This window comes from Fringilla coelebs (assembly GCF_963513975.1).
Source record: "Fringilla coelebs genome assembly, chromosome: 1".
In the NCBI taxonomy this organism is placed as follows: Eukaryota; Metazoa; Chordata; class Aves; order Passeriformes; family Fringillidae; genus Fringilla; species Fringilla coelebs.
This window is the reverse complement of record NC_140028.1, coordinates 83176092-83204057: the sequence shown is the minus strand read 5'-3', so window position 1 is coordinate 83204057 and position 27966 is coordinate 83176092. Positions and strand designations below refer to the sequence as shown.

General features: G+C 45.5%; 1 protein-coding gene across 3 annotated transcripts; it reads right to left on the bottom strand.

The window, feature by feature from the left end:
* Positions 1-209: 209 nt before the first annotated feature.
* On the bottom strand, positions 210-27966 carry TNFRSF11A (TNF receptor superfamily member 11a). Of its 3 annotated transcripts, none has more exons than XM_084202850.1 (10): positions 27759-27966; positions 15396-15477; positions 14841-14966; positions 14146-14289; positions 12963-13056; positions 12522-12616; positions 11530-11637; positions 9677-9729; positions 7190-8042; positions 210-3308 (listed from the first exon to the last, which is right to left on the bottom strand). In XM_084202850.1, the coding sequence occupies exons 1-10, from the start codon at positions 27843-27845 to the stop codon at positions 2926-2928; spliced, it is 2025 nt and encodes a 674-aa protein (XP_084058976.1). In that variant the 5' UTR covers positions 27846-27966; the 3' UTR covers positions 210-2925. The 3 variants fall into 3 exon arrangements, with proteins under 3 accessions (XP_084058976.1, XP_084058977.1, XP_084058978.1); XM_084202851.1 differs by having other exon boundaries at positions 9677-9726; XM_084202852.1 differs by having other exon boundaries at positions 27786-27966.

Below are 27966 nucleotides of genomic sequence, written 5' to 3'. Positions count from 1 at the left end.
CTTGTTAAAACAATTCAACATACAGAAAATGTCACAAAAAGCCTAACTAGGAATGTGATTATGCTCACATTTCGCTCTTTCTTCTTTTTCTTTGAACAGGCAGAGGCATATAATAATGTATTTCATCTTCCCTCTTTATTCAAATAAAACCTTCACCTTTTCTCAAATAGATATTTCAGATTTTTATTATCATTAATTATGTGTATTACAATAGCAGCCAGAAGCCTCCAAATTAGTGCCCAATGCACAGGTCCCTGTTGTACAAACAGATGCTAAAAACCATTCCCAGCTCCAAGCTGATGACAAATGAAATCATGAGGATAAAGAAGTCCCTTTGGGATCCTTGTCTAAGGAGTCACACAGAGACCCAGGGAACATGCAGCATGCTAATGGCTGTGATACTGTTTTTTCACTTTGCAATAGACTCTGGAGGAAGAAAAAGAACTGGGTCTGTTGGTGCCTCATGTTTCCCATATGGGACTAATTTCTTCATGCTTGCTGATGATCCTAGTTTCAATCCTTGCTCAGTAGGAACCTGAAATTCAACAAGTGAAAAATGTGTCCTCATTGAGGACACACAATAAATTCCCATTACCTCCTTTCAAACCATGATTTTGAGCCTGCTCTATGGTGGCATTTACAAACCAAGAAAAGAAATAAGCTGCAGAAGGAGAAAGAGACAGACCTGGGTAATTTACCCAGAGATGAGGGCAAGAATTCAGTCCTGCCCTGTAAATGGGGCTGGCTGGATGTTTTCCAGCAGGACTGATGTCTTGCAGAATGCCTTCCAGAAAAAAGCAACTGAAAAAATTAAGATGAAGTGGGAAAATATTTATACCACCTTTCCTGAAGGTGATGGTAGTTCTGCTTCCTTGTCCCTATTGTACCAGTGCCAAGGGGATACAGAACTACTCCAGAAGAGACTAGAAAGAGGTTGTAAAAGATCCAGCACGAAAGACAAAAGAATCCCACAGACAAGAGAGCCTCAGTTCCACACCTTCAGAGAGGCAGAGGTAACTTGGGCCATCACTGAATGGGACACTCTACCTGCCCGTCTGAGTCTAGGCTAGGGTGATCTTGTTTTTTGAAGGCCACATAGAGGTGGAAGTGAGACTGGCTGTTCATTTGCCCTTTTTGCCAGTCACCCAAGAGAGAGTCTTCCACATTTGTACTGAACTTTACATCCCAGATATATAAACAATGCAGAATTATTCTCTTGAGAGGTGAAGGTGGCTAAGTCCATCCTATTGTTTTATGCATGAGAAGCTCTTTGTGACACAGTGATCACCTTGTCAGCTTTATACGTACTCTTCCCTCACAGAGCAGTACTACTGCAAACAGCAGCTATGCACTGAACCCCTCAACTTTAAAACCTTCCTGGGAAGGAGCCCTCCCAGCCAGAGACCTTTTCCAACAGGGAAGCCAAAGCTACACTAGGTAAGATATCCCTTTGCTGTCTGGCAGGGAACAGAGCATTTGCCCTCCTGAAGGCTCCAGCTGCAAGTAGATGCCTGCAGCACTTACACCTGCAGAAGAATGTCAGAAAATTATCCCTTGTCAGGAAGTCATTAAAAATATTATCTTGTTCTTTTGGGAGTTCCTTGACATTCTGCTCCCTTCATCTTTCTCTCCACAGTGGCTGCTGGAGAAGGCTGCAGGATATTGGACATGAAACAAAGCCAGATGAGTAGCCAAGATTCCCTTCTAAATACAACTACTATTATTTTTTAATGCCTAACCTTTGGTCCCATTGCTCATCAGCTGTCAGTTCAACAGAGGCTACACTCTGACTTCAGCTCACACAGGCCAAGTTCTAGAAATAGCTTCATGCTACCTAAGTAAATCTTTGCCTATTAATGAAAATAGCAAAGAGAATGACAAAATTGTTTGGGCAGATAAAAGAATGAGTGTTTGACCCTGACCGAATTCTCCATCTTTGGGTAATCCCTCCCTCTCCTGTAAGTCCTGGAAATATCCACAGCTGGTTGTCACAGACCCTTTTTCCTTTCTCTCTTTCTGCTAGCAGCTCTTTGTCTTAAACTATAGTGATGTTATTCTTGCAGCAGTGTACCAGGCACACATCACTCTCATCTCCAGAGGTTTGAACTCCTCTGGAAAGGTGCAATAAGGCAAAGGTGAATCAGGGTCGAGATTAATCTGATATGCTTTTAAGGCATATCAGCTGTATTTTGCATGTTATCATCTTCTTGTGGCAACATTACACACACCTATTTATACCCACAAATCAATAAAGGGCAGCCCAAAACCTTGGCTCTGGTGCTGATTTGGGACTGCAGTGTCTGCTTCCTTGGGGAAAGATGGAAAGGGATGATGCCACCTGCCACATCACCACAGGGAGGCAAAGGCTGCAGCAGCACCATGGCTTCCTTCCACCTCCAAGACCCAGCAAAATGGGTGCAGCTTAGTTGCAAAAAAGAAACCCTGAGGCACAGCTCAGGGACACCCAGGAGTCCAGCCCTCGGCCACACCGTCCCCTCTCCAGGAGGATCCTGCCCACCTGGCCGGCAGCGCTCTCCTCCTCACAGAGTCCCCAGGTCGATGGATCTCAGCTCCTTTCTGCCACTTGCCAGGGAGAGGCAGCAGGGAATGGGGGGCAGGCAGGGAGCCCATCTCCCTGTAGGGGAGAGGAGAAAGCCCTGCTGCTGCTTCTGCAACAGAGGCAGCGTGCCCGGCTTCACACGTGTGCCCGTCCTCATTGGCCTCCATCCAGAGCACCACCACCACCACCGACATGTGCGCCATGAGGGTCCTTCCAGCTGTAAAATTTCCCAGGAGACACCAGGGGCAGCAACAGTCTCCCAGTCTGTCGTGACACCCAGGATTCTGGCAGCACGGCAGCAACCCCACACCCTGTCAGGGGCTGTGTGCCAGTGCCCTGGCCCGCAGCAAGGACACCGTGTCCCCTCAGTTCAACACCTTCTCCGAGAAGTGTCCCAGCTTCCCTTCCTCCTGCACGGGCTGGGAGGCTTGTCCACGGCAGGACGGGCCCCACTCCTGGGCCAGGGCTCCACCAGGCCACCGCGGCCCCCCGCTCCCCGGGGCCGGGCGGGCGCCCTGCAGCTCCGCACACTTCTCCTTGTAGTGCTGGGCATTGCCGGCGAAAGTCTCGCAGCGGCTGAGGTTCTCCTCCTGCACGGGGCTGCCCACGTTCTCCTCGCTCAGCCCCGAGGAGGCCGCTGTCCCCTCCTGAGAGTTTTGGCTAAGGTAGACAACAATGATGTCGCCCTTGAAATTCATTACTTGTCCACTGGAAATAAAGGTGGAGTTACTGTTTCCAGTCACATTTCCTAAGGAAGGACGGGGGAGAAAAGAAGACATACATGATTAATATTTTCCCCTCACAAGGTGGACACTTAGTGCAGTGAACTTTATCTGCTGTGGTGGCTTTGTTCTTGTTCCATTATTTTTCCCCCCATGACATGAGGATGCTCTTATAATCAATGCCTTCTACTGGACCTTTTCATTATTTCCATTTTCATCTCCTCAGGACAAAGTCTGTCATATGCAAGGAGCCTGTCTGGAAGGGCTGGAAACATTTTCCCTCTGAGCTGTGATCTGGGAAGCCAGAGAGAAGGTGACGATCTCGTGTTCCCTATGCTGCCTGGTGCACAAAGCTGTGTCCAATCTGCCTCTGCTTGCAGTTTGTGAGGAAATGCTAATTATTTCTGATTATGAGATTTATTTTTTCCTAGAGTCCTAGAAATAACACTGGTAACCAAAGAGACAATAAACCCCCAATCAATCCTACCATTTGGGTTAGGTAGCAGACTTACTGAATAAATACTGAAAGACTGAACAGCAGATCACACAGACACGCAGTGTCCAAAAACCACAGAGCTTATACAGTTATGTTATATAGTCCACATCCTCCATGAAGCTACACTCTGGCACTCATCTAGCCTCTGCACAGATTTAGCTGGATACAGACTGATGCCATTGAAGAGACAGAGTCTATATTATAGCAAGTTAACAGAGTTATGGCTTCAGTCAGTCTGCCTGAGGTTAGAGATTTTTCAGTACAAATGCAATCTTTCTGCTATTCAAGGACTGGGCTGCTGACCTAAGTGACAGCAGGACCAGGCTCTGGGAATTAATAAACTTTCCTCAGAGCAGAAAGAAAATAACTGAGAACAAACTTCCAACATCAAACTAACAAGCTTGCTAAAGTTTGAAAATGAAACAAACTGAAGAAACCAACAAAATTTTCCTAGCCTGTCAACACCCTTTCTAAGAAATGTTTTTCCTGCTGTCCTTCATTTCATCATTACTTGCAGACTGATCCAACTCCTTTTAGATATTTTGTGTTTTCTTCATTACATTCCTCAACACCCGAGACATTCCTATTTTTCTTGCAGATAAACACAGCCCAGCCCAGAGAAATGCTGTTTTTCCAGTGGCCACAGGTGCTGTTTGCACACCAGCACTGGGCCCTGGTCTCCAGCTGTGTAGAGTCAGAATCTGTGCCTGCTCAGAGCTGAGTCTGGGCAGCATTGAAGTGTCTCTCTAATAAATTCCCCTAAGCAATCTTATTTATTTCACCTAAACCACTGCATTGCTAGCTCTTTGATTTCTTCCCACGTGCTGTTGATTAACATGAGATGTCCATAAGGGTTTTCTCTGCGGGAGTTTTTCCCTGCTGGTTCTTCTCCCTGTGTTTGATTCAGTGTGACTGTTTGCCATGAATAAAAGTCTTGGGCATAATGGCAGTACAAAAATAACTGTTTGTCTTTAAACAGATTGCCCATCACTTGCAAAAGGTGCTGTGCATAAAGTTACCAGTGCTCAGCACGAGATTAAACATTTAGAAATATATGTGACAGTGGGAAGGGGAAAAAAAAGGCAGATTAACACATTTTTAATGTTTAGCTGAATGTGGCTGGCAAACCTTCTGTGCTTTCTGAAGACACCATGCTGAAACAAAAGGATATTTTGGGCCTGAAAGCACAGAAAATGGATGCAAGAGCTTCCTACACTGTGCAAGAAAAGTGCTTCCAACCTGAAAATTATAAGGGACACATTCAGAATGAAGGCATCGCTCTCTGCAGTGTTTCAGCCTTTTGATCTCTTCAGGCTATCTGATATTAGTAACAAAGACAGATTAATTTTTGTAGTAATTGTCCACTAAGAACTGGAACAAGGCAGGCAAATAATTTTCTCTGAGACATTTAATGGCCTCTAGGTGGTGAGAATTGTTTGTCACTGCCAAACCAGGCTGGTTTGGGATCTGGAAGTGAAAGGCTTTGCAAAACCAGTCCCAATTATGAGTCAGCTAAGTTTTCCTGCACTCGTGTTATTACGCTGTAGCCCTGCACAGGATTTGAGGTGGGCCTGAACTGATCCTTCTGATGTTCTGACTGCCTCCAGGCTTGTGAGAAGAACTTGTGAGCAGCTTTGAAGAACTGCTTGAAGGCTTACCTCCATCTCCAGTGGTAAGCCCTGGAAGGGGCATTTCACAAGGCCTAGCAAAATGACAGATGCTGATCACCCACACAGGCAGCCCTGGTGTGCCTGGGCTGTTTCAGTGAGGAGCCTGTGGCTAAGCCTTGTCCCGGTCCTCATGCAACCAGGCACTGCCAGGGGAGCATGGCCATTCTGTGGGCAGAAAAATTACTCTGCCAACAAGACAGGTTACCCACAGATCAACTAACCCACGCTCTGATACTGCCCACAGCTCTGTCGGTATCTTCCTGTAGTCATGCATAAAAACTGGCAAATTAGGAACATGGTATCTGTGCTCAGGTTTCACCAGATGGCACTAGAGCATGTACATATCCAAAGGCACAGACACAATTAAAATCCCACATAAAGGATTGTGCTGCAGATCTAAGATGGCACTTGCTAGCACAGCACTTATATCCAAGCTCTCCCATTTGCTCTATTGCTCCTTAATATTTTCTCTTTCTCTTTGTGTCATATTTAAAAAGAAAAGCAGTACCAAATATAACTTGGCTTTCAGTTGTACCTCAAGAGTCCAACAACAACAAAAAAGATAATCTGTGTTCTCTGTACTCCTGCTGCATTTTGTATAGACCAAACAGTGAAACTGCGTCAAGACTGCAGGAAACTGAAGCAGCAGAAAGTTTCTGCTCTTCAGAAGATGAATGCTACACACTTTCAGATTCCCATATGGAATGCATGTTGAGAGAGGAAGGGCCTTCAAGTGTGTTGTTTTAGGGCTTTGGCAGACTGACAAGAATGTCTCCGTAAGAAATTTTAAGGCACGACATGGTTTTAAAGAAGGGCAACAGCTTACAACTGCTGTGGGTATTACAGTAAAGCTTGGATGTCCCACTCAACACTAAGGTCTCATTATGCTTGGCAGTGCACTGATATAAATAAAAATAGACCATCCAACTTGATGAGATTATAATCTAAAATGACTAATAACATATGACAGGCAGATTGCAGACTTTTGTTCTGAAAAAAAGTCTGGGGAAGGAAGGTTTCATCCAGAGAAGGAGCGTAACTTCCCTTCTGCTGGTTTTGCTTCAGTGCTTCTCTTCCCTTTCATTTGACAATTTTGCTATATTTACTCAATTAATAAATTGGTAGACAATTAGTAAAGTAATCAGTGTTTCTGAGTTGTTTAGGGAAGAAAGCATATGTGTATGGAGAAACAGTGTCTGTATAAAACCATTTTATGTGAACAATATATCCCAGCAAATAAAAACAAAGAGAAAGAGTCACAAGCAGAAAATTGTAGATAATCTCTTAGACCCAGTCACAGCCACCATCTTACAGCTCCAGCTGGAGTTTCATTGACCAATGTATAAAAGTAACTGGACTTAAATCTAATGGCAAAAATATGTGTGCGCACTGGTGAATGAAAAGTATCTGCCTGAGCACTATGCATCCTTCCTTAGCTCAGCCTCTAGGTCCCAACATTGTGTTCTGCTAATAGAACTGCCTGGCCTCTGCAGTGACAGCCAGAAGGTGGGTTCTGCATTGCTGGTTAGATCAGGGTGGGACAATGGTCCCCTGCTGGGCTCATTCTTCTTGCAGAATTCAATACAAACCAAACGGCTTTACAGTTTCAGATTTTTTTTCATACTATCTTCAGGGCAATTAAGTGAAAAAGCAAAATTTTCTTCTCCTAAATCAGATCCTCTGAATGCTACTGAGCTAGCAAAGAGGACAACTGTGTATGGGTGAAGCCTAATGGGCTTACCAGATGCTGGAGGGAGGTCTGAAGTGCTGCTGTTCGTCCCTGAAGTGCTGCTCTGAGTCCCTGAAGTGTTTCTGTTTGTGTTTTGGTACTTCACGTTGGTACTATCTGAAGGTGCATCTTCCATACCAAGATTGTTTGCTAGAGTGCTCTGACCGGCAGAGAGAGAATTCAAACCACAGGTGCACTGGGCACAGGAACCAGTTTCTGGGGAGGTGAAGCTGCTGTCAGCTGCAGCACAACAGGGTTTGTAACACTTTTGGGGAGATTCTCTGTACAAAACGCCACACCTCACACAGATCTTCTCTGAGTCACAGTTTGTTGCAAAATGATCCGTGTCTTTGTTGCCTGTTTCCTTCGGGCAACTGTGGGCATGTTGGCAAGATTTCTGTAGAAGCTGGTCCGTGGCAATGTGTGCCCCATCTGTGCTGGAGGGAGGGTGAAAGCCTGGAGAGACTGATACATCCTCTGTGCTGCCAATACCTGAGAAGTACTGGTTCAAGCTGTCATTCTCCCCTGCCTCCATTGGTTCTGAAAATGATGACACAGTTTTACTGGCAGTCTGACTTAGTAAAGATAAATAATCAGTGTTATTGAGATCCTTATCCATGTACTCGTCTTCCGTGGGAACTGGTGGGAATTGGTAATCATCAGTCTCGGTTACTACAGAAAACTCTCCTGTCTCACAAGGCTCTGTGCTGGGGCTCTCATTCCTGCAAGGAGTGTGACCAGATGTGCAGCTTGATTTTCCAGGGACAGGAGAGCCTGAGGGGACCAAGAGACATGTGCCTTCAGCAGTCTGGGGGACAGGAGCATTTGTGATGTTCACAGTAACGAGTGCATCTCTGGGGAGTTCCTGAAAGAAATGAAAAGTAAAAACATCTTTAACAAATAGATCAACATGGAGTTATTTTTTAGACAAAGAAGGAAAAGGCAGATCATGGTCCTTCCTCTGTGTGGAGCTGCTGAGATTGAGCAGTGCTGCTATATTTGAGTCTTGATATGCAATTCTACTTTGCTGTGAAACTGTGACTGGCGACGCTGGGCTCAGCAGGTGCTGAGAATGGAATCTGGCGGCCTGGGGAGCAATAACATTCAATCTTGTGAGACAACTATTGCTAGCGTTTTCTTCAAGGCCACTCAAGAAGAGTTAATAAACCTAGAAGAGTTGCTGGATTCTGCTGTTCCTTATGGACCATTAGTAAGACCCACTGCTTATTAGGTTTTGGAAACACTTCCATGTGTCTGAAGGGCTATTGATCCGTGAAGGCCTTACTGGGGGCTGAATTTTTAATATCAGCAATGACTGAAGAAAGAACCTGGGTTGATTCAGAAGTTCTGAGTCAAGCTAGAAGAAAACACAAGCAAGGTTGTATTAACCTGAAAGGTTAGGACAAAAAAATGCAAAGGCTCATGACATCCTGTTGTCACATTAACTGACAAAGTAAAGCTACATTTTTGGTAGCAGCTCCAAAAAAAGGGTTGGTAAATACTTCAGGGGTTTTCTTCAGTTTGTACAAGTTGTGCTTTAAAGATGGGTGTTTGGGAACTGATACCCTTAATTTCTAGCATCTGTTCAGATCTTCCAGGATAGAAAAGAGAGTGTAAGTGCTGCCAGCCACTAATTGCTGTTGATTCACTCCTCTGTCCCAGAGGACCTGAGCAGCTGCCAAGACAGGAGGTTGCATGAAGACTTATGAGACAAAAGAGGAACTGCCTGCTCAGAAAGGTGGGTTTTTTTGGTATGTTTGGTTTTTCTTTTAAGCAATGAGATTGGAGTCTTTCAACAGCTAAGCTCATCACAGCTCCTAGAAGGGGTGGAGGGACATCTGAGACACCTCAGTCCACATCCATGGTGTTAAGCAGGCTGTGCACATGAACTTGAAGCAGTGTTACCATCTGTTTCAAGCATGGAGCTGGTGTCCTTCCAGAGAAAAAGCTCTTATTTATTTCATATTGGAATGCACAAGTAGGATTTCTTCCTCCCTAGAATTAAGGAGTCAAACAGTTTCTTTAGCTGATGGCTCTGTGTTTAATCCCTTGCATGCCTGGCATTTTTGGCATGACCCAAATCCAAGTTTCTTCCCTGTGAGTACTCTGGTATGTAACAAGGGGCAAACTCAGCTGAAGTTTTTCCTGCACTTAGGATTTAGAAAGGCTCTCTCCTAGGCAGTCTCAGGTGTTCAGTGACCAGTGGGTTCATGATTAACTTTCTCACCATAAATATTAAATAATCACGAGACCTTTATCTCTGTTTAAACTGGCTAAAACCAGAGAGCAGGTTCAGAAGCTATTTGTGAATGGTGATTTCACATGCCTCACATTTACAGAAAACCAGACTGAAAAAGCCAAAGTTATGAGCAATTTTTGAGGAACTCAAAATTTGTTTTCTAGCCAAAGATTACCATGGAGTCTGCTTCAGAAGGGGTATCAGGAATGCCATGAGGAAAACACAAAACACAAAGAAAATGCTACCATCCTTGACTTTACCTTTGTTCCTTTTATTTGGCTGCACACTTCATTAGCCCAGTTCTGTAGATCTGCTGTAGGGAAAACAAAAGAGTAGCTGTAACATATAGCAGGCACTTAAGTTAACCACAGACCTAAACACCCACAGTCATTCACAACCCGCAATATCATATTAAATAAAACCAGCAAGACTGTTTTTACTGCCTGCTCAAGTGTCCCAGTATTGGTCTAGCTAAGGATTCATTGTAACTGGAACAGGGATATATTTCTGTGGAACAAATGTTTCCAAACTCCTAAAATAGACCATGGTTAAATTGTGTTCCACATCAAATGGGGTTTCTTTGCTGGTCATATGTCACACCAAGCTATGACTGGCCCAACAACGACCTGCTCACAGCAGAAATGCTCTATTTCAAGAGAAGTCACATGGATGGCCCAAAGGCCCTTCCCAGACAGGAGTGAGAAGCCTGGAGAGAAGAGGGTAAACCACTGAAACCACAGGATGGCAGCCTCAAATATAGCATACTCTACTTAATCAGGGTATGCTTAATGGGGAAATTCATTCAAATTTCTCTGGAGTATCTCCCAAAGAAAAGCTTTAAGTCCAACATGCTTTAGGGCAACAACTGAAGCAATGAGCATTCTTGGTTTCTGCTTATAAATACAGGAGATTTTGAAGTCCCATGTACATTTGACGTTTACGATGGTTTTGCATGGCTGAAGATAGATGAGCTGTGCAGTCACTGCCAGTTCCCAGCAATGACTCTGTTGCTCTGATTTTGATTTACCATCAGTACCCACAACAAGCAGGAAGGGCTTCTTCCTGAGCCTGCAATTCTCCCAGGCCGGGTGTGAAGGATTCCCCATGCAAAGGCAATGAGGAGCAAATGCTGCTCTGTCACTGCAAAGCAGCAGGGCAATAAAAAAGCCAAAGAAATTGCATTCCCCCCCCCCAACCTGCTCTGCATTGCAAGTATTTGGTTTGCAAGAGAGTCACCATTTCCTTCAGCCCATCCCAGAAATTCCAGATTTAGCACAACCCATGTTTAGTGTGGCAGAGGCAGCCTATTTCTAAAACATGGGCTGAAATATACTTTACAAGAAGTGAGTGCTGTCTTCCTTTCCACTGCTACCAAAACTTTTCATAAATTGCTAGCACTTGGAAAAGGAATTGATGGAAAATGCTTTCCATGTTTAGGGGAAAAATATTAAGAACCAAGAGAACAATACCTCTATAAGTCCTTCACTAAAGAGACCCAGGACTTAACATAGAGTAGAGGTATATGAAGGCGTTTCTATTCTATTGATAATAAACTCAGTATCTCACTGTTATCCAGTATGCCTGTGGCTACAATTTTTCTATTTTTCTACTTTAACTATTCATACTATTGCCTTCTAGTATTTCTTCAATACCTTACCAGAACTTCAGTCTTCAGCTAAAAATACACATCAGTCTTGAAATCCATATTTTAACCTGTCCAGATGCAGGTTTTTGGGTGGGAGGGAAACTAAGGTGAAGAAGACAGGACTTCTGTCTGTCCCTGCTTCCCTTGAGCCAAGGGGTCAGCTGTGCCAGGTGCTGCTATGAAAGCCCCCAGAACCAACCCTTCTCCTTCTAACCACACTCATGTCTGCCCTGAGGATGGTCACTCCGTGGGTCAAGTGTAATACACTGTAAATTACTGCCTGCCTAGAGGAAAGGAAGTTTTGGCCTGGCTTTGCGCTAGATAAAGCATATGCATATGGACAGACACAGGGATGGCATAGAACTTCCAGTGTAATTCCTGAGCTTCTTAATCTGCTGGTTACCCATGAAATCAGAGTGCACAGAGCCACAGCTGTCACACCCACGAATACCATTAGCTATGATGTACCTGTCAGCTTTTTCCCCTTCTTCTTGTAGTATACGATGAAGACGACAATGCCAATTAGTGTCACGAAAAACAAGATGACAATCAACACGTACAAGATCCTGTTTGTTCCTGCAGGGTGTAAAAGGGATAGTGCCATCAACACAGCCTGCGCTCAGCAGAAAGACAACTTGCTCATTTTACCTGCTTTTGTGCAGGAGAGGGTTGTTTTTCCTTCCTATTTGATCTTTCTATAATAAGTTTCTATAATAAGAACAGTAACTCTAGCACTCATGCAGTTCTGTGACAAGCAGCCACAATGATGGTACCTGGTACCAAGACATTCCCATAAAAACCAGATTCTTGGTGTTACAGAGCAATGTTGTCTGGCCAGGCTTCTCTCAATGTTCCCTTGCAAGCTGCCAGAAGGCCACTGGGATGAGCTTTATCTCACTCAGGGGACAGAGGACACACATTTCATGGAGATACACGTGGAGAAATTTGTCCTTTATCTCAGGTTATGATGGATCACTGCATGTCAGGAAAGCAATCTCCTCGGTACCATATCCACACTGAAGAAGGAAATGGACGATGGGCAAGAAGGGATACCTGAGAGGAATCAGGCTGAGACTGTATCCATTGCTATAAAATAAGCAAGGAGAGGAGCTGCTAGTCTTTATACATGTAATGTGTGTGTAGAAAGCACACAAAAATGAACAAGCTGTAAATGAGAGGGAGTCATGGTTATAACATGGCTATAACAGCAATGTTGCCATGCAGCTTTAGTGGGAGATGTCAAACTCAGCTTAATAGTGGACATGGGCCGCAGAGTCACCAAGCCTGAAACAATTTTTAAAGATGGGATTTTCCATCCAAGAGCACTGTCTTGGTCTACAGCTGCTTTCCCCAGAGTCACCCACAATGAGAATGGATTTAAGTCAGCTCAAACCTCTAATAATCACATCCCTCCTCCTCCCTGCTACTTTCCAATCAACAACCCTGATAAGGACACAAACCATCTTCTGATGTCTCAGGCATCTTCTGTTCTTTACAAACTGCATCAGACTTGTCAGTCCCAGGCACAATTTCTTCCATTCCTAAAGCTGTACAGCTAAAAAAGAAAGACAAAGAGGATAGGTTCCCTCAAGGAAACTTTTCGTGCCTCCTACACTTATGCAGAGCAGTATTTTCTGTTGTAAAATACGACATTTCTCCACCCCTAAGAACCTCAGATACTTTATTTTTGTCTCAGCAGTTCTGTTGTTACTGCTCTCTCTTGTTCTCCTCTAAGGAGAATTCAAGCTTCAGCCTGACAATGCCTTCATCACTGCACAGCCAGTGCTGATGCTCTGACTGCTCTACAGGCAGTCTGGAACACCCCACTGAGAAATGCTTTTGCCCAAGCTTCTCCCTGCCTTCTGACTGGTGTGGTCCATTTACAACACCCAAGGACTTACTTGGTCCAGGATTTACACTCATCAGTGGATGAAGAGACCTTCGAGAAGTAGCCTCTGGGACACGGTATGCACATTGTGTCCCTGTCTTGTTGCACTGTGTGTAGGAAGGAAAAATGTCATAGATGAGTTTCTGTGGGCTCCTTCCAAGTGAGAGGAAGGTGACTATGCACCCCATTCTCCCTCTCCACCCTCCTCCCGCAATCCCACTAAAAGCTTTCATAAAGAGTGGGGTCTTGGGTTATATTAGGGCAGTAACAAGTCCCATGTAAGCCCTGGAAAGTCTCACCTGAGCACTTCTCTACATGATCAAAATGAGAAATGACCAGGAGCCATTTGAGTTATTTATTGAAAAATAACACACAGATGTTACATCCTTCCCCTTCTATTTATTCCGTCATGATGATGCCGTGCCACAGACAATGATGCTGACTGGTATTGTCACTTCTATGAAGCCACAATAAACAAAATGCTGCATCAGGATTTGTTAGGCTGGAGAAAAAACAGCAACTGTCCTCCAGACACATGAAGCATTTCTTCCTCCATTTCTCTATTATTTGCTGTTTTTTTGGGGTTCCTTATGGCTGGTGCAGCTGTTCCCAGTGTTCACTGTGAACTTAACTCTCTGTTTTCCACCCACAAAATGCCTACATCTGGTTTTAATTAAATTAAATGTCCGTAATAAACCTTTGTACTACTAGCCATCCAAAACAGAATACATGAGCTACTTGAAAAGTGCTAATCAGTTTTAACTTGTTTTTAACATTAAAAAGTGGCAAAGCAAAGTCGTTGCACAAAACCAGACTGCAAATCTGACCTCAGTAACAACCCCCAAAAAGAGTGCTTCTCTGAATACAGGAGCAATGCATGACCTAGTGACTCACAGTCAGACACCTCAGCAAACATTAGAAATGTACTGGACACCTTGCAACTACTGCCACGTCCATGTGATATCTTGCAGAAGTCACTTGATCCAAGATATCATTTAAACTACAGAGGCAGGAGCCTTCAAAATGTGAATAGTCCAGGAGGATTACATGCAGTAGTAATGACAAGACATGCATCTTCTGTTGTCATCTGAGAGTCTAAAGAACCCTCTCTAATGTCACAACCCACACGATGCTGGCCTCATCCAGTAGGCCTGAGCTGGACATTTAACTTTGAACATGCCCTTTCTGTATCTTACCAGGAGGCTTGACTCCGAGTCCGGGAGCACACATGGTATTTCGCTGGCAGCAGTCGCAGTCCTCGTTCCAGTGGTAGCCCATTGTACAAGCACACTGCCGCTGGAACGTGCTGTTCCCTGGGTTCACTTCTCTCAAGGCCTTCCCTAAAAGAGAAAGCAGATGAGAGTAAAAATCTCTCTGATAACAAGCCTCAAGTTTCTGAACCTCCTGTTCTACCTACATGCTTTGCTTGAATGGCAGATGCAAAACCATTCATGTTAGAGGAAATGGTGTCTTTCCGGAAGCACGGGAGACCCTTGATCGGCACGGAGCTCCTCACCCACTGCACTTCTAAACAATACATTTCCTTGTGGCTTTTGTAGAAAATAAACACAGCATTTGCAAGGGTGAGACAAACACATTAGGGGAAGTGAATGCAGAGTGTGCTGGGCAAAAGGACAACTTCTAAAATCAGCTCACAGGGGTGAATGGCCCCAGTGAAGATAATCACTATCAGCAGCACTGAGACTGCAGTCATGGTGCTCTGCACAGCAAAGGATCTCTCCTGTCTGGGAACCTCGCTCTCTGCCAGGCTCTTCTGCAAGCTCAGCCTTCAATGTTGGGCACCTGAACACAGCAACTTCCCTAGATCCCCTTTCCAATCTTCATGCTTCACTAATTTGGATTAAAAGGTTCTGCAGTATGAACAGCTCACCTTGGTCACATATTTTATGTAGTAAGCATTTATCTTCTTCATTCCAGACATCCATATACTCGTTCGGGCCACACGGCTGGCACACGCTATCAGAAGTAGCAGTGCATCTAGCAGATAAATACTTCCCTGTGATTGAGAAAAGGGACAAGTAGGTCATCTGGAAGCTGTAGAGCAGCTGTCTAAGGAGGTTAGAGAAAAATAAGAGACTGGGTGCTAACACTGCTGTGGACAATCATTTTTTCCTGCACCTTTTTAGTTTGTCATTCTGGTCCCCATTCAGTGTGGCACCGAAACATCTGCGAAGTGGACAGCCTAGGAGCACAAGAATCGAGCTCCTGTCTGTCTCCCGCAGTGGTTAAGTGCTATCCCAATAAAACAGCTGCTGTGGCCTTTGCTGAGGCCAGCAGGACCACTCCTGCCCTAGGAAGGCACTTGAGACCAGGCACCTGCAGGGCACGTGCCAATCCACCAGCAGTCAGGAGAGCTGGCTGCCTCACCCACAGAGCAGCTGCTAAGGAGCCTCTCAGCCTCACAGCCCAGGCAGCGCTCACATACCTGGCTCACACTTCCTGCAGCACCGTCCCAAGTACTCATAGTGTTGCTCGCTCTCACACGGTGGAGTGATTTGTAGTGACAGCTGGAGCAGGGAAGGAAAGAGAGGACATGATGAGAACCAGTACACTTGGGGAGCTCCAGACCTACCCAGTCCCAGCACTGGCAGAGAGAAGGAAGATGTTCTTTCTATCTCTATCTTTTGTGGACAGCCAAGCAATAAAACTTACCCAACACCTGTGATTTCAAAGGTGCTTTGTAGACATGCTAAGAGTATGTACTTGATGATGTACACATAGGGACTTTTAATAGAGCCAGGTGACAAATAAATAACCCATCTTGCAATTTGTTATGAACTTTTGGCCTGCTACATAACCTTTTCTTACAGTACTCTTTTATTTAAAATCTACAACTTTAAAACAGTTGTAAAGGCAAAAGAAGACATAGAGATACCTCTGTAGTCTCTTCCACAGAAATTACCTCAGATCAAGACCTGGGAAACTGCCAGTTTTAACGCAGAACATTAAGCAAACAAGCAAAGTGAATGATTTATATTCCTGAAACAGAAGAAGTTCCCAGCTTTCCGCTGGGATACAAAATGCTCTTGGCTAGTCCCATAAAATACTGGGCTTGAATGTTGCAGCTTTTTATGGCTCTCATTGTGTCCTGCAGAGGTGGTCTCATGGAACTGAGGCAGCCACCCAGAAAGGTGAAGCAATTATCCAACAGCTTTTTGTGTCTCAAAAAACCAAACCAAAACCAACACAAATCTACACAAAGTTTCTCCCCCCACCCACGTGAACTGGGTACATGACAGGGCATCTGCAAAGTGGGCAGCAGACATGGGCCCTCATGGGCCTTTGCATTCCCTCTCAACTCTCAGCTGGCTGGGCACACAGTGGTCCCAACCAGAGCCCAGGCTTGAGGGCATGGCTTGTGCTGGGGATCCTTGCCAGCTGAGCATTGTGCCCAGCCCTTCACTGACCCCGCTTTGGCAGCTCAGAGTCCTCAAGGCAAACTCAACACCTCACAGTTGTTGATCTTGAAATTAGATTAGGTGATTCAAAATCAAGCCCATAGCAAGGAATTCTTCACTCCCAGATACAGCCCTGAAAACTGCATTAACTTGGACAAAGCTGCAATAAAGCTCCTTCTGCTGGTTAAAGGGAGCTTTTGCCATCTAATAGCACATGACAACCCTATGCCTGCTGGTGCTGGTTCCATTCCTCTACTTAGCATTCTCCCCTTGTTTTCACCAAGTCTTTACATCTTCTCCTCTCTCCTTTTCTCGTTTAAGCAATAGCAACCCCTTAAAAAAATTACTTTTCCCTAAGCACTTTGCCCTCTTCTAATGATGGGAAAGGTCTTGTATATTTAAGATGACCAAAAAAATTGAATATTTTTTTAAAACACCACCTTCTGGCTTGGAGTTTGAGCCATGCATTGGTGCATGACTTGGGTTTATCAAAACTGCGCTAGCTGTGTCTGGAACAGGAAAAGTAGCACAAGCCAGAGGTCTTGAGTTCTTGTATTTCTGCAGGGTATAAACAACTTACAGCCTTTTTTGTTTATCATCACAACCGGGACAAATTAAGAGTCTAGTCTTCTGTTGTCTCACTGTTTCCTTGTCTCTTTCTTTGCATTCATTAGCAGCACCTTTCCTGTGATTAGATAATGCCTTTTTGGAACAAACACTGCATTCCCCGTTTACATGGCACCTCCAAGGAGGGGCACAGGATAACAGGCAGCACTGGTGAGGGAAGAGGCAATCTAAGGAAAGGAAAGTTGGGCCAGCCTGACAGCTGAACAGCGACACAGCTCAGTGACCCCTATACCTGAAAGAGCTTGTTTTCTGTAACGCACTTCAGGCTAAAACACTGAGATGGCCAGCAAAGGGCTGAGGTGATGATGTGGAACCAAGCACAAAGAGTGTCTTGAGCAATTGATTCTCTACCCAGCCATCCACAAAGGTAACAATCCTGGTGAGACCAAAAGCAGTCTCAGCCACTTGCTTTTTGTTACAGAATATCCTCCTCTTCCTTGTTTGCCCCAGTTTAATAGTTCCTCTTTAGACAAAAAGACTAAAAAAATTACTGAAGTGTCAAACAAGGGCAAAGTCATCCTTTTTGCGGAAGGATATGCAAATCTGCTAAGGAGCATTCAGCTAAAGGGTCTGGAGTAATTTCTGAGAATCACAACTCAGCCTGAGGAGAAGCAGCAGGGCCCTGGAACCAAGGTGAAGGGAGCAGGCTAATTGCTCAGCCACCTGTTGGACATATTTTATACCACAGTGAGGGCTATTGTTATGGAATAGGTCACAGCCGCATTAACCTGTGCTCTGTGTCAATAAGCAGCCTCTTCTGTGTCTGTGTCTATGTCTGTGTCTGTGTCCTTCCCCTTTTCACACAAGCCAAGGCATTCATAAATGCAATACTCCCTCTTTTGATTTATGTCCAATGGTGCAAAGACAAGGCTCTCATGGGGCTAACCCCCAGGTGAAGGTGAGGGTTTCTAGCCTGCTGTGGACTGGTTGGACCTGCTGAGCATGAAAGCTGGGGCAAGAGTGGACAGGAAGGGAAACCAAAACAACCTGGAATTTTCTTATGGTGGGAGCCAAACTCAAGACTTTTTGCTAACACAGCTCTGTTGATGTCAGGCTATCCCATGTTGATCCCACTGCCAGGCAGATGTGTCTGTCTCAAACTGTACATTAACTTCCTTTGGAGGATGAGAAGTACTTGTGCTGCTGAGAGCACGATGACCTGATGCTTCACCATCACCAGCACATTCCTGCCAGTGTGTCCTTCTGAGACAGGGAAGTGCAATTCATTTGCAGATGAGGAACTTGTACCAGGAGGCCATCTGGCTTTACAGAGGTGACAGGAAACCAAACCAAGTCTCCCAAGGCCCAAGTCTGCTCCGTAACCCCTGGAACATCCTTCCTCTCCTCGGATGCTAGCCTGTGGGTCAGAGTGATTTGGACACCACCAAGCTCTTATCTAGAGAGAGAAAGTGCCACCTTCCTCTGACGTGCTTAAATGAGATTACATCCAGCCTGCTCATTCCTTTAATGGTCTTGCTATTGACAAAGCTGCTCATTAAATCCCACCACCATGTGTAAATAAGTGCTTCAGAGAGCTCTAGGTATCCTGTGTAAGTTTAATTTGTCATTTCAAAAGTGTGCAAAGCACCCAGATTGCACCAGTTCCTAAAAATCCAGGCAGCTTTCCCATTTGATCAGTATTACTTCAGAACAAGTATATCTGACTGGGGAAGAAGCCAGGGGGAAAAACACAAACCTCCTCCAGGCTTAGTAGATCCAGTTTGGTAAAGCACACTAACACCTGCTTACCTTTAAGCACATAATTACCACAACGGACTTCTTTGGAAAAACAGGCATGCTTACATCAAGATTTGCAAAAAGATTGTGTTTTGATGTTGAGCTGCAGGCAGACTTTTCAGGTTTGGATTTTTTTCTTGCTTATTTGTTGAAAAGGACACTTTTAAGAAAGAGTGTGCTTGTGCTTTTAGGGTTAGAGAACATCGACGACAGCATTACAAAGCAACACTGTGTTTTTAAGGTGTTACTCACACCTTAAAAACACACACACACAGGTGCTTCTGAAGGGGAGAACCAGAAGCATTCAGACTCCTGTCCTCAGGCTTAAGGAAATATTTATTCTTTGTGCCCTTGAGCAATCAGAGGGCAGCAGAAGCTGTGTGTCATGGATGCTAAAATTACTCTTCTCACTCTTCACATTTCAGAAAAGATAGAGTTGCATGGGCCTCTTTCCTTTAAAAGAAAAAAATCTGGAAGAACAAGGTTGGGGGTTTCCACAATCTTTTTCCCGTGACACTTTTGTACAAGAACCTGAGGCCTCAATGAGGATTGCTCATTAGCAATAATCTCAGTTTTGCAGAAATTGAGACGTAAAGAGACACGTCAAGGGATAACTGTCTTTTAAGATGACACCTTCTTGACCAGTGTAGTTGTTTCTGGAGAGTATTCAAGTCATCTGTCATCATTTCACTGAGCAAAGCACATTTTTTCTCCATTTATTATTATAGCATCAAAGTACCTATGGGAAAGACAACTTTGGTCTGTCCTGCCTTGCACACACCACTTCTTCTTTATACTTTGGAGCCCAGGGTTATTCACGCCACTTACTTTTGAGGTCCTTGGACTTGCCTGCTACAAAACTGAAAAAAAATCTGTGGATTTGGGGCTTTATTAGCCTTTGTAAACAGGAGTGAGCTTTGAGCAATGTTTCCTGAACTGAAGTAGTCCCTGCAAGCACAGTTAAGAGGGCCTCTGCAGTCATCTACTGCTGCTTCTTCAAATATGAGCCACTGCCTCTCCCCTCACAGGTACCAACGGAGCCCACAGCCTTCCAGCCTCCTACCTGTTTTGGGTCAGCAGTACAGCTAACCAGACCCCAGATTTCTTCAGCCCACTGCCAGTTCCAGAGGCTTGCCTAAAAAATTATTTAAGAGTAAAAACAGAATCTGGTTCTCGATGGGTGCTGCTTTGGCTGGCGCTCCCCGGCACTCTGTTGAGGCACATAATAGTAACAACTCTGGAAAATTTTACAGTTGTGGGTGTACAAGGGGAAAGAGGAGTCCTGCGTGAAAGACTTAATCATAATCACGTTGCATGCAACAGTTCCTTCATGGATAGTCTTCACTGTTGATAAAAATTAAATCAAAGCAGCACCCCAGTCACAGCTTTGCAATATTTGCTTGCAGGCCTGTAATTCATCACAAAAATCTTAGATTGTGAATGAAATGCTTTTGGTGATGTCAACTTTCCAGTGACCAGTAAACCACATCACAGAACTACCACCACGTGGTAAAATAGAGCCGGGAAATGGCAACAGCTTAAACTAAATATTATTTCACTTTTAAAAATAGGTCCTTAAAACCCTGCTAGAGCCTGAATGCCTGAAGAGGCCAGAAAGAGCATAAGGGATAAAATCAATAATGAAGAGGTGAAGAGAAAACTGTAACGTGCAGCCAGGACTTGGGCAAATGGTGGCAGAAGTTCTGTCCTGCCCATTCCCGTTGTCCCTCTGTTCCAGTGTGCAGCCAAAAGCAAACACCTGAGCAACTGGTGCTGCTCCACCGGAGGGAAGGAGCATTCCTCAATCTCAAACCCACCAAAAGCTATTTCTGGCCAGCAGCTACGCAAAGGAGAAGTGCCACACTGACGGCTCTCACGGTGGGTTGGGGGCAGGCAGACAGGAACCTCAGGTATATCAGATAGATCAGATGGGAGACAATGGGGGTGAGAGACGGCAGGGCCGAAACAGGGACTGACTGAAGCTGTGAATCAGCCAGCCTGCTTCCACTGCCCGAAGACTTGCCATCACGTGCACAACATTTGTCATTCAGAGACAAACTCATCTCCACACTGCAGCCAGAGGGGCACACTTAACATTTTCACTGCCTGGGCAGTCAGCAGTGCCTGCACATTGCCTGCACTTTGCTGCAAAACCTCATGCTTTAATCAATGTGCACCCACAGCTGCAGCAATTCAAAGACTAACAGCTACTAGGTAGAATACTCTGAAGGTGAATCAGAGACTGAGAACCCAAAGCTAACCAAACCAAAATATTTAACAAAAAGGCTTGACAGCAAGACCAACAGTCCATAACAAGCAGAAATAAAGGCTGCAGAATAATGACATTATCAAAGCTAATACCTAGGTGTGCTTGTGGTAAGGCCTGCAGAGGCAAATCTCTTCTAGATTGAAGAGGTGCAAGAGCAGCGCTCCAAAGGAAAGTTTAGTAGCCTTACCACTCCAGGTACTGTCTCAATGACTCATCATGAGTAACTCTACACCCATTCATGCTTAAAAAAATAATAAAAAAACCCAGTAAAGGTACAATGATTTAGGGGGAGCATGCTCCTCTTGCATTTTAGTTCAGGAGATAATTTTTCGGTGCTTCATCAGCTAAAGCTGAGTCTTACTGAAGAAATGACCATGACAGATTTCTTGGGCTGGATGCCAGATTAGGAGTCCAATGTGGACTTTCTAAGCTTAAAAATCTGTATATTAATGTACCCTTTCCTTCCAGCACACCCTCAGAGTGGAACCTAACATGTTAATCTCTTATGATGTGAGGCGAGATCCCACAATCCTAGCTGAGCTGCTGGGCAGAATGAGAAAGCTTGTAAAAGAGAGCTTCCTTTCACCACATGATGCTCTGCTCTGGTTTCCTTATCCTGGATTTTAGCACTGTCCATGGAACAACTGTTGAATACTCTGCAGGTAGAAACATGAAGGGCAGAGGTGGGGCTGCAGCCCTTGCTGGGGATGATGGCTGTCTGGGGGATGCATGTAACACCCACAGACCATTCTGCTTCGGTGTGAGATAGAGGGAGGACTGCATAACTGTATCTGCACCTTCTCTGTAGTGAAGGAATTGCTGCCTTTATTAAAAGAGCTCAGGACTGGGCTGAGAATTGATTAATTCACTCTTAGGTGTCAATCATGAGGAACCAGCTCTGCCGGTGGCTGCGGCCAGTAATGTCTACGGAAATATTCTTCCCTGATTGGAAGAGGCCTTGGCTGCTTTCCATAAGCAGGCTGTTTTACAGCATGTGGTATTGCAGGGGAGAGCTTTTCTTCCTGTGAGATCACATTCAAGGAACCATCTCATCCTTGCTACCAAACAATGCAAAGTTACTGGAGCATATGTTGCTCCTAAGGCAAAACTCTTCGCTGTGGCAAAATAATCCACTCGAAATAGATTTTCTTGTGTGCTACATAAGCAATTTTAGGACTTCATATGAAGCTAGTTGCACATTTTTCCCTATCTGTATTTCTGCATTCCAGATTAATGGGTTGCCTAACAAAACTTCACAGTATTTTTATTTCCATACAAGATTCTTTTCTTTTCCCTCCCCTTTGACCACTGACTAAATATATTCTGCATCCATCTGCAGTCACAAATGTTGTTCTTTGCCATTCTTGAACAGACCCTATATACTTTTTTTTCTTTTGGAGTAGCCACAAAGTGGTGAGGGTGAATGACCTCATTTTTTTCTCCCCCTCCTTGGCTAATTGGCTCTTGCAGGGTGGATTAAACCGGCCAGCTTGGCTCTTTTACCAAAACACAGCCTCTTCTGGTCTCTTTTATCTAGATTTTAAGAAGGGAGGCAGCCAGAGGGTTCTGCAGAGGCTGAGAACCCTGTGTCTCAGCTCTCTCTGCCTGCCCACTATGCTGCCATTCCCTGCCAGAGCCCCTCCTCCAGCCACTCTTTTGGGAATGCTGCAGGGAGGCAGCACAAACACATCTGGCCAAATGGTGTGAGGAATGTGCCTCTGCCATGGGGATGCTGCTGGGGTCCTGGGCAGAAGAACCAGAGAACAAGGGCCAGGGTTGGATGCTGCAGCCTACACCATGGCATCCAGCCAGGGCAACATATCCACTCCCATCCTGGGCCTGCGTGGGCAGACCTCCCTGTGACTTTGGTGAGAAACACATGGGGCGCTATCCCAAGGTGATTAATGATTCCTTGGCTTCATTTGCAGCCATGACATCCTGGGCACTGCACAAACACCAAAGAAAGCCATGCCCAGAGAGCTCACACCCTGAGAAGGCAAACAAAAGAGGTAACCATCAGAAGCCCTGCACAAAGCAGCTGAGGCGGCTGCACAAGTATGAGACACAAACCAGGATGTCCTGGAGTGCCAGGGTGATGTCAGCATTGCTCCTGCTGTGCAGTGCTGAGCCCTCCAGAAGCCACCCCATCACAAATATGATAGCACACGGCAGTGACACACAGATGGGGACAAATCAGGAAACCTGCTTTCCCGACCGCCAAAGCATCACACAAGTCCTGCTCCCACAGGGCAGACACAACAGCAGGCTGCCCTGAGTGCCAGCACAGCTGGATTCCTACCTGCAGCCCACCTTGTGACTTCCAGCCATTGCTGCCTGTGGAGTTTTTCTTCTACTACATGAACTTTGGACCATTTTCAAAGAAGAGTAAGTTATAAAAAGGGGCAAGTTCTTGCAGGCAGGCTATTGTGTCGCACAGACCAAGGCCTACTCAAGTCCAGAGTGCAACCTGGTTAAACATCACTTAATTTTTATCTTGCATTTATAACACACAAATATTTGCCTTTGCGTTCTCCATCGGCAATAACGAGCCATTCTCAGAGCAGCTGCTTCTCTATGCAAGCAACGCCAACCAAGGCATCCTTAAAAACAGGGGTGTGTGACTGCAGCAGAAGCCAGTGCTGCCTTGCAAGCTGAGTTTCCAGTTTCCTATGGAAAGGAAGGGGACAGTCTATGCCAGGAGCAGAGCTGCAGCTCACAACACAATGAACAGTATCTCTGTTTCCCTCTTCCCTCCTCTGTAAGCTCAACCAGCTCCCGAAGCAACCATCTCCTCCAAGTGTGCTGCAGCCTTTGCTGCAGAGCAGCCCCTTGCAGCACGGGGCACAGGATGGAGGGAGATCTGAATTCTGTGGTAACGGCATGTGGTGGCAGGAACCCTCCTGGCTCTGGTCACCACAAAGATTTCCTGGAGACCTGGTCATACAGAGAGGAAGTGGGCAGGGAGAAGCAGGAGGACAGCCTTGCAGCAAGCATTGCCTTTTCCTTGCATCTGCGCGCATACCTTTCACCACTTGAACTCCTAGGGACAGATGGATAAGCACAGCAAAGTGACTCAAGTATGATTCTTCTAAGTGGCATCAAGGATGTGTTAAATAGTCTTAACTGATGCTGGAGGGCATCACTTTGAGGTTTCCATGATTTTCTATGTCGTAGTTACACATGCATCCCTTTTACCATCTGTACTGGTTCTTGCTCAGCTCTCAAGTTACATCCTGCTTTTCTGAGCTTGAGGGTTATAGACAGTAATGGGCAGTAGAAACAAAAAAAGATCCTTAGGGATGCAGTTAATCTCTCTGCTTGACCTGTTTGCTTTGGTTTTTTTTTTCCTTCTGGCACAGTATGAAGAAAGCCCTGTGACCTAGATGACATTGGTCAGTACTCTTGAGATGTCTGATAAGCTTTGAATTCTACCAATTTGTGAAATGTGGCAAAGGTTTGTTTTGGTCCTGTTGGTGGGAAAGAAGAAATTACATCAGGCAGATGATGCTTAACATGAAAAGAGAAGTGGGACAGATCTCTTTAACTGTGGTTTGATGTAGTTTTACATACATTATATTCTGTTGATATGAGGTGCTGTAACATTTTTCACATGTTCTGGGGGAAATGGCAAAACAATAGAATGCTTGCCAGTGTTCCTCATGGGAACCATTGCTGCAAAGGAATTTTGACAAATGAACTAATTGAATTACAGTAGCTTTGAAGCCCATGCTGTTAATGGTAGAATCTATCCAGGAGTTCAGATTAGATATTGTAGAAGCTTTGCTCTACTGAATGATTCCTCTGGCCCTGATCAGAGCAGGAATAATGGACCAGAAGAGCCCATGGTGTAACACAGCATAGTCACTGTTAGGCTCTTTTTTCCCCTCTCTCGTAGTACAAACTGTGCATTTTAGGAAGTTAGAGAAAAATCTATATTTTGGCCAAACCTTTTTTACATTGCAAAGAATTCCAAATGCTTGCAATGAGCAAACATAATCTATGAAGTAGATGTTACAGAGTAGTGAAAGGACCCATTCCATGCTACACAAGGGGAGACGAATCTGTGGTGCAACTGATTTATTGCACATTTGCAAATGCACATTCTCAGAGACTGAGTCCCATCTGATAGTAGCACTGATACTCTTTACTGGTGTTAAGCAAGGAAAGGGATGTGACTATTCCGTGCAAAGAAGCTGAGCAGATCATGCTCCAGAGAGCAAAATACCTCTGACAGGTGCCCAAAACAAATCACTTGGAAAGATCATCTTGTGGCTGAAGCACAAGATAAGTAGGGCTGAGCACTGTTCCCAGAAGTTCTGCTCCATGCTTGGTGTGTGACCTAGAGCAAGTCACGAATTCTCTGTTCCCATTTCCTCTTTGGTGAAAATGATGACAATGATCATGTCTATTCTCAGCAGAATTATGAGTGAGTATGCAATAACTTATAGTTCTAAATGCTTCTCATTCTTTGCAGGAAATACATTGCAAATATCACCATTCAAGCACTATACCACCCTTTTCACCAGTCTGAACTAACACAAATGCATCAGAAAAACCTCAACCCTCCCACAGGTATTCTCACATTTGTTCCATCAGAAAGCAACTCTCTTCTAAGAAACCACTGCTCAAATCAGTCAGACAAAGGAGAAACTGAAAGGCTGTTCCAGGGCAGCACCTCTCTAAGCTTGCCTTTCAGATTCTTGTAGGTTCTGCTCACTCTTGAAGGCAGAATATTAAATGAATGGGCTCTTTGACAAATTATGTTTTATCCTTATCTTTACGCTGCAGCTTTCCTGGAGCTTCCTACAGTTTTGTGCTGCTACTTGTCCAAAGCAACAGCGATGCAAAGTTGCACCCTGTACAATCACAGACTCAGAACTGAGCACGTGTTGGAGGCAGTGGAAAGACTTTACACATCAGCCCAAAATAAATACAAGTTCCTTGTTCTGTGTCCTGTGAAAGGCTATGAATCAAGAGGTGAGAAATGATGAGGACCTCTGGCTCCTACATCACGGTACCTGAAACAGGCCAGGAGCTATACCATGGAAATATGAATTTCCAGGATTTGGTCAAACGCTGAGCCAGTTCCAGGCAATGAGGATATTCCAAAAGGAAAAATTGCACTAAACCCAAATGGCTCCAGAAGCACGCATGTGATGGTTAGTGACCTGAAGTAAAGATGCGAAGAGCATTGTGGTCTGCTCTTCCTGCTGCACTGATCAGTCCTGAGCGCCAGGGCAGGAAAAAAGAGAGTCCCAGAGGATACTGAGGGAGAGGGAAAACCCTCTGAAAGCTGTAATGTAAAAGTCACTTTTGAAATTTGCAGGCTCATACACATACATATGGAGGACACCTGGAAAGCAGCGATTTGAGAGAAGCCTGAGAGTGAGGGTGGACAGAATGAAATGTATGTTTTAGAGGGGAAAAAAGGCCTGTGTGGTTTTAGGCAACATATTTAGGACCAGGAATCCAAAGGAAAGGCTCTCAGGACTGTGCGGTCAGACATGAAATTGTAAGCTGTAGACAGCAGAGGGTTTTCTGTTTTGGTTTGGGTTTTTATCTCTTTTTTTCTTGAAGCTGCACCTTGCTTTCAGGGAACCCAGCCATGGCCTGGTTACATCCCCATGTTGAGGGAAGCACTTTAAGTTACATAACTTATCAAGAATAATGACACACAGAAAAATACCAGAAGTTCAGATGACATAAATACAAACGATAGCGAGGCTGCCAAACATCGATTAATGGAGGAAATAAAGTGTAAATAAAGGGTAGCATGGTTTTTGTAAATCTTGCCAGTCTAGAAGGGTCTAAACAACCACAAGGGAGAAGGATAATTTTTAAGCTGTATAATTAGAAAGAGCAAAGCAAGCTTCTGCCGATGTAAACTGCTGGAGGAAACGCGATGTACGCCATTGACAAGGCTGAGCAAGAGCTGGCTGTAGAAAATGGTCTTTCCGACAGCAGGGGAAGACCAGCCGCGATCCCAAGTGTACCACGCTGACCAGCAGCCACCCGGCATCGCACAGAGCTGCGACCAGAGCACGCTGTGTTTGCAAACAACAGCAGAGCAAAACCTCGCTCAGATCTTCCCCCGTCGGAGGAAAGGGCTGCCCTTCGGGGCGGCTGACCGGGCTCCGGGCTTGGGTTCCTGGCTCTGCCATAAGCAGCACATCAACCTCCGGGCGAGTTTCGCGGCCGCCCACTCGCGGACCGGGGGTCACAAGGCCGTCCAAGTCCCGGAGCCGCGCGGGGGCTGCCAGCATTTGGGATGGCGGGATGGCCAGAGCGTGAGGGGACTCATCCCGCCGGGGAAGCTGGAAAGCTGAACCCGGGCTGCGAAAAGCCCGCGACCCATGCCTGAGGGACAAGTGTGCCCACGCTCTCTCGAATAAATCAGTTCAGTCGGGTGGAGTCTGCCTAATTTTTACTCTACATGCAAATTATATCCCTCAACAACCTCACTGCAAATATTTTCTGGTTTCTCACACCCTGCCCTGGGCAGAAGCAGGCTGCTTTCCCTCAGAACCCCTGGCTTCCTTTGCAACTTTGGGTTTGGACTACTTTGATTTTACAGAAGCGAGAGAAGCTTTTGAGTTCCTGGGATAAAAACAAAACCAAAACCCAAACCAGCAGAGCGGGGACAAGGCAGGCGAAGCTGTTCTGCCAGCCCCGCGGGACGTCGCGGGCTCCCACCTCGCCGATGGCCCCGAGCAGCGGGACGAGCAAACCAACCCAGCGGGCGGGACGCGACACCCACCTCCCCTCCGCCGGCTCCCAGCCTTACCTGTTTGCCAGCGGCAGCGAGGCACAGGAGAAGGAGCCAGCAGCCTGACGGGACGGGCATGTCTGGGTGTGCGTCTCTGCCTCCTCCCGTGGCTCCTTTTCCTGCCACCGAAGGGAAACTAGATCCTTCCAGCCAAGCCCCCGCGCTCCGGCAGCGCAGCGAGGCGCATTTGAGCGGAGTA

Excerpts from the sequence above, each read along its gene's own strand:
- TNFRSF11A (XM_084202850.1), bottom strand. The coding sequence starts at position 27,845 with ATGCCCGTCCCGTCAGGCTGCTGGCTCCTTCTCCTGTGCCTCGCTGCC. Across the intron at positions 15,478-27,758 it reads TGGGAGCCGGCGGAGGGGAG|CTGTCACTACAAATCACTCC; the intron begins GTGGGTGTCGCG and ends TCCCTGCTCCAG. Across the intron at positions 9,730-11,529 it reads GAAGGGGAAAAAGCTGACAG|CAGATCTACAGAACTGGGCT; the intron begins GTACATCATAGC and ends TTTTCCCTACAG.